The sequence below is a fragment of the Leptinotarsa decemlineata genome, unplaced genomic scaffold (genome assembly GCF_025532065.1).
Source record: "Leptinotarsa decemlineata unplaced genomic scaffold, Ldec_3_MD MMD2_tig00026336_RagTag_RagTag, whole genome shotgun sequence".
NCBI classification, from domain to species: Eukaryota; Metazoa; Arthropoda; class Insecta; order Coleoptera; family Chrysomelidae; genus Leptinotarsa; species Leptinotarsa decemlineata.
Window position 1 is genome coordinate 1,040,073 of NW_027412692.1, and position 6,103 is coordinate 1,046,175.

At 39.8% G+C, this 6,103-nt stretch overlaps 1 protein-coding gene across 2 annotated transcripts in view; it reads left to right on the plus strand.

Annotated features, from left to right (window-relative positions):
- The window catches only part of LOC111505573 (uncharacterized), a 34,793-nt gene that overhangs the window by 25,728 nt on the left and 2,962 nt on the right, over window positions 1-6,103 (plus strand). For both annotated transcript variants that reach the window (XM_023160408.2, XM_023160401.2), the window contains exons 4-6: window positions 2,584-2,973; window positions 3,117-3,618; window positions 4,806-5,058. In XM_023160408.2, the coding sequence (XP_023016176.2) occupies window positions 2,584-2,973; window positions 3,117-3,618; window positions 4,806-5,058 (1,145 nt within the window). The remainder of the gene's footprint in view (window positions 1-2,583; window positions 2,974-3,116; window positions 3,619-4,805; window positions 5,059-6,103) is intronic.

Below are 6,103 nucleotides of genomic sequence, written 5' to 3' on the forward strand. Positions count from 1 at the left end.
AATGAAAATAATGATGAGTGATTCAATAATTTTAGTGAGGAGATCACAATAATATTCCTCAATTTATCATTATTTTTGAAACAGATGAGGAGAAAGAGAAGTCATCTGTAAGTGGGAAACGGTTACATGCTGAGCAAATTGACTTCTTGGAACAAATGTCCTACAGTCGGTTTTGCACCCAAGATTATATGTTGAACAATGTTATTGATTGTGCTGACATCCTGAATGAAAGAGAATATTGATGTCACACAAAATACCTAATTATTTAGATTTTTATTGCATTTTATCAAAACTTTCATTGATCAAAAATCATCAGGAGAATCCGAGGCAGTCGATTTCGCGTCGCTTACAGGAACATGGCTTTTAGCAGACCACAACTTGGCGAATTTTGCTTCGTGACTTCGGCCTGCACCCGTAGAAAATTCAACTGAACCGGGAAATGAAGGTAAGCGACCATAGATAACGACGTGTGCTCGTTGAATGGCCTCTGAAACAGTTGGCCACTGACCCTAATTCTCATCAAAAATCATCTTCAGCGATGAGGCACAATTCTGGATAAATGGGCACGTCAACAAACAACATTGTCGAATTTGGGACATGGGATCCAAGAGCGTCCAATGCATCTCGAAAAAGTTACTGTTTGGTGTGTATTTTGGGCTGGCGGCGTCATCGGTCCATATTTCTTTGAGAACGACGATGGCCTGGCCAGCAACGGCGAGCTCTATACTCGTAGGTCGATGGTTACCAACTTCTTTTGGCCTGAATTGAATGATCTGGATACCAACCACATGTGGTTTCAACAGGATAGCGCTACGTGCCACACAACTCATGCTCCAATGGATATTCTGTACTAGCGATTTGAGAACATGGTCATCTCACGTGGGGGTGATGTGAACTGGCCACCGAGATCGTGCAATTTGACCCTGTTAGACTTTTTTTGTGGGGTTTTCTTCAGTCGCAGGTGTATGCGAATAAGCCAGAAACCACAGCAGTCCTCAAAGCCTACATAAATCATGCCATCTGTCAAATTCAGCCTGATTTATGTGCCAGAGTCACGGAAAATTGGATGTTTCGGATGCGCCTCACCTAGAGAAGTTGTGGCGGACTTTTGAACAATGTTGTATCACATGATGGTATCAATAGGTTTTTCAAACGAATGAAAAACTTCGATGATATCTCACTCACTCTTTGTTTAATAAATTATAAAGTACTATTCCCGAGTAGAGAGGACTGGATCCTGCGGGAGAAGGAAATATTAAGAGCAGATAGTTGTTGGTTCACAGATGGATCAAAAACACCTTCTGGTTCTGGTGCAGGTGTTTTCATGTTTTTAGTCGCAGACCCAGGACAGAGTTATCTACCTGCCTAAGAACTTATGCGACTGACAAGCGGAAATTTACGCTATTGAATTGTGTGCGGAGAGATTGGATAAATCCAACCTCACTGACAAGTCAATAAAAATATTCTCGGACAGTCAAGCGGCGTTGGAAGCTCTTGGCCCCTACCGAGCAACGTCTAAATTGGTAGCAAACTGCCAAAAACGACTCTCCTCGATAGGAAGACTCAACAGATTGTCTCTGGTCTGGATTCCTGGCCATACTGGCCTGGAAGGCAATGAAGCTACTGACTATCTTGCAAAGGAGGGTGCTGCAAGCGGCTTCATTGGACCAGAACCTGTCATTGGCATCGCTTTGGGCTTTGCCAAACAAATACTTAACACTTGGATGGCAAGGAGAGTTATGGACTTCTGGCACTTGGCTCACTCCAAGGCTTTTATTCATCCTTCGAAGCTTGATTCCAAACAGTTGTTGGACTACAGTAGGGATGAACTACGATGTCTAACAGGCCTTCTTACAGGTCACTGTCATTTGAATCATCACATGCAGAGACTTGGACTGTCGGAAGACAGTGTATGTCGCCTCTATCTGGAAAATGATGAAACTGCAGAGCATATATTTGTGCCTGCCCCGCTGGGGACCGAATCAGGTTCTTTGAGTTTGGCAGATCCGTACTCTCACCATCTGACCTGAAAGACCACTCACCATACAAACTAATCGGCTTCGCTAAGAAGCTGGGTTTATTTGGCTGAGTGTGAATAGGTGTGAGCCACAATAAACCCTAATGGATTGCGGTGAAGGGGTCGAATAGACCCACTCACTTCAGACCTACCTACCTACCTACCTACCCTTTGTTTAATTCAAATCAAAGATAGGAGTCGCTTTGTGAAAGACCCTATATTATGTCAACCATATACTAAAGAGATGTTAGTTTTGTGTATACATGAAGGAAAAACATTTAAATTTTCATTAGATATTGATAAGAAGTAACTAATCGCTATGTTCCATTTTCCAAAGGAAAATAGTGTAGAAGTGTAGAAAACTATCGAGTAGTGCATTGGAAATTGAACTACTCGATAGATACTAAAGTGAAATTTCACAGTAGATACGTTGTAGAAGTTTATTTCATTTTATTTTATTCGGAATCTAAATTTGTTTGAAGGTGCTTTTGAATATATTAGAATTTTCAATTATTTACACTTCCATTAATATATCAAATACCTACGATTTCTCTTCATTCTTCCAGTTGGCGAGCAGACTACCTGTTTCGACTTTAACAAATCTTACACCAGCTGCCCCAACAAATCCTAATAGGGTTGTCAATTATCAAGACCTTCCTTACATGGGAGAAATGACGCTGGATAATTCAAAACCCAGAAGAGGAAGGAAACCGAAGAAAGCCGATATTTGTCATCTTATTTATAAAAACTATGGAACCATATTTCCTGGCACTCCAAATCCAGGAAGTTATTTGGAAAAAGACACGAACGTTTTGAAAAAAACAGTGGGCATTAATGATATTAACGATAATGTTAATAGAAGTGACGTGCAGCACAAAATTATTTCTAGCCTACTCGAAAGAAGACTGACTCAAGAAAATAACAGGATGAGAGAACCAAGGAAAATCACAGCAAAAGTACGAATTTGGACTTTTTTTTCAATTGTAGCTATTATTGAATTTCAAATCATTTGTCATAACAATTATTGTATTATAAAATCGAAGTAATACAACATTAACTAACAGTGTCCTTAAATGCAATACATTAAAATTTTTTTCAGATTAAAAAAGACCAAAACGAACCGTTAAATTTGTGCATCCGAGATTTGAACCATCTGAAGATAAGACTGTTGAAAAGAAACGATAACACGTATACTTCTGAAATAAAATTAGAACCTCAATCGGATGATGACATAGAAGTTGTCCAGGAATCACCAAGTCCATCTATCAGCTCGAAAACGGAACCAGGATTTCCTTCTGCATCACCAGAAACTTTCTCAACTCCTAGTCCAGATCCTCTGAAGACTGCCGATGGAACTACTGGTCCTGGTGGATATGTTTACTGGCCGAATGCTGGAGTGTTCATCCATCCAGTGGCGTTGCAGCAGCAGTTGATGATGTACCAAAAAATGACAGGAGGGAGTAACTACATAGTACCGAATAACCAAACTTTCAAGCCTCCTTCCGAGGAAAGCGCTGGTTGTTCGAAAATAGGACACAACTCTACGGAGCTGAGAAAATTGATGCCGAAAGTAGTTAAACCAAAAAGCACCAACAGTAAAGGTAAGATCAAACAATATTACAGAGATTGTTTACGTTACGAGTATTACAATTAGAATATGCTTTGAAAAAATACAACTCCTCGATAAATGAAAGCTTCTTTGGTTGGAGATAGCTGTGCCAAAACTGCATATACCAGCTACATTGTTCGGAGTTTAAGTGGCAGATTTTATTCATCAGTGGTGGGTCTGTTTTCGTTTGCTTGGGTTGTGAGGCCTGATTGTTGTATTTCAAAGCATCTATCCCCTATCCCTTTTTGTTGAATTTGTCTGTGTGTATATGAATAAGAATTGTATGAGATGACTCCACAGAAAAAATCTAATAGATTGAATCCCAGAGATCTTTGTGGCCTTTCCATAGAAGTACATTTTTTACCAATCCTTTAGCTAGGAAAGACTTGGTCAAGATAGCCTCTAACAACAACGACATAATTGAGTGGTGCAACATCCTGATACCATGAATTTTAATTTCATGGGGCAGGATTACTAGAAAATGATTTTATCAAGGAAAAGTATGAAATAATTCTTTAGAAAATGAAGGCATCTTGAATCATTTACGGTTTCTTTGATACAGTATGATATAATTTATTTTTCTGAGATTAGGGGTAGTATGTATGATATTCATAAATTCATAAAATTTCTCAGGGCAGTGTCTAAAATTCTATCGAGTTACTGGTCCTCTCAGTTCATAGGTAACTTCATCGGAAAAAGCAATATTTCTTGATAGTAAAGTAAAGTAAAGGGTGAGCATTGCATCAACGTTTCGCAGAATTTCATCACTTAGTACGGGATAATTTTTGAGTATTTCTGGACGTTCTTGGACCAGAAATAACTGGCAGAGGTGCCATTTCTCAAATTTGAAGTTGTGAATGGTATATTTGATTTCGGTTAACTGTTCTGCGGCTGTTTTGTAGATTTTCTTATATTTCTAACGAAACGGTCATTTTGACTTTATCGTTTATTGTGGAATGTCCAACAGTACCAGTTTCTCAAAATTTTCTTTCGATTTTGCTAACTACTGATTGATTGGACCAAACTACCCATTTTTCTCATAGAACAAAGGCATTTTTCAAGGATTTCTACAAAAAATATTTTCCTTTTTTTTTGAAGAAGAACAAAATGAAACAGTTGGCAAACATTCTCTTACAAAAATCTGGATACCATGACGTTGACTAAATTTATAATTTTCAGGAAACACTGAAGAGACTGACTGCCAACCAGTGTCTGGCCAAGAAATCAAGAAAAGAAACGCTTCATCGGCGGACCATCACAAAACGCCGACGAAAAGAAAAAGATCAGCAATTTTCATTCCACCCATACCTACAGAAAATAATACCAATCCCGCCACTGAAGTTAGTATTTGCAAATTCAAGTTTACTGGAGGAGCCAAACCGACTCTACAGGAGAAGAAAATGCTTTCAGTTGATTCCGGAGGCAATTTTAGGTGAGTGTAACATTGAAATTGATTTTTCATTATTTTCCTTTCAAATAATTTCACTCTAAGTTACAATAAATCACTGAGATATTATTTTATTCTGACGAGTGAATTGGATTATCCTTTCTCTCCTGTAGTACCTGATAGAAACAATTGCTGGATTGAAACCATCTTACAAAACATTAGAAATTCATTAGTCAAGTATAATAATGATAATAATATCAATAATGCCGTTCCAATTTTACTCTACTCGTTTGGAGTAGTGAAGTGGACTCGGGAGGAGCTGTATCAACTCGACGTGAAGACCCGAAAAATGATGCATTTCTATAGGAGTTTGCATCCCAAATCGTCTGTTCCACGGTTGTACTTCCTTTGACAACAGGGAGGCCGTGGACTTTTGAGTTTGCAGTGTCTACATGACATAATGGTACTAGATACGGCCTGTAAAGTCGTCAGGAATTTGGATCCCCTTCTCTGCATGTCCTGCTCTCTCATGGTGACCATGAGAGAGCAGGAATTCGGTATAGTTTTCGACACTGAACGAGGTGACCACAACTCTGTCACCGAGTTGGAACACGTTCAGCAAAAAGCTCAGATAAAAGCCGCAGAGATCACCTTACTTCTGCGGAGACACAAGGATAAGCCAATGCATGGGGTCTTCTTCAATAATATTGGAGACCTTGGCTTATCAAAGCGCTCGACGTTCGCTTTTCTCAGGTCGAGTGGGCTAAAGTCGGAAACTGAGGGGTTCATCATGGCTTGCCTGGCTGGTGTCTTCAACACTTTAGTCTACCGCAGTCGCCTGATGGTTATAGAGGTTCCTGACACAAGGAGCAGGGCCTGCCGCGAGGCGCCCGAGACCCTAATGCACTTGCTATCAGCATTTCCAGCATATGCGATCTCGGTCTATATCCGTCGACATAACGCGGTCCTTAGAGTGCTATATTACCGTCTACGGCACTCGTATGGTATTGACGAGACACCGGTGTTGCCCTACGCTCTGAGGGCTATTGAAACCGTTGTGAGGAACGAGAATTGCCGAATTTATTAGAAC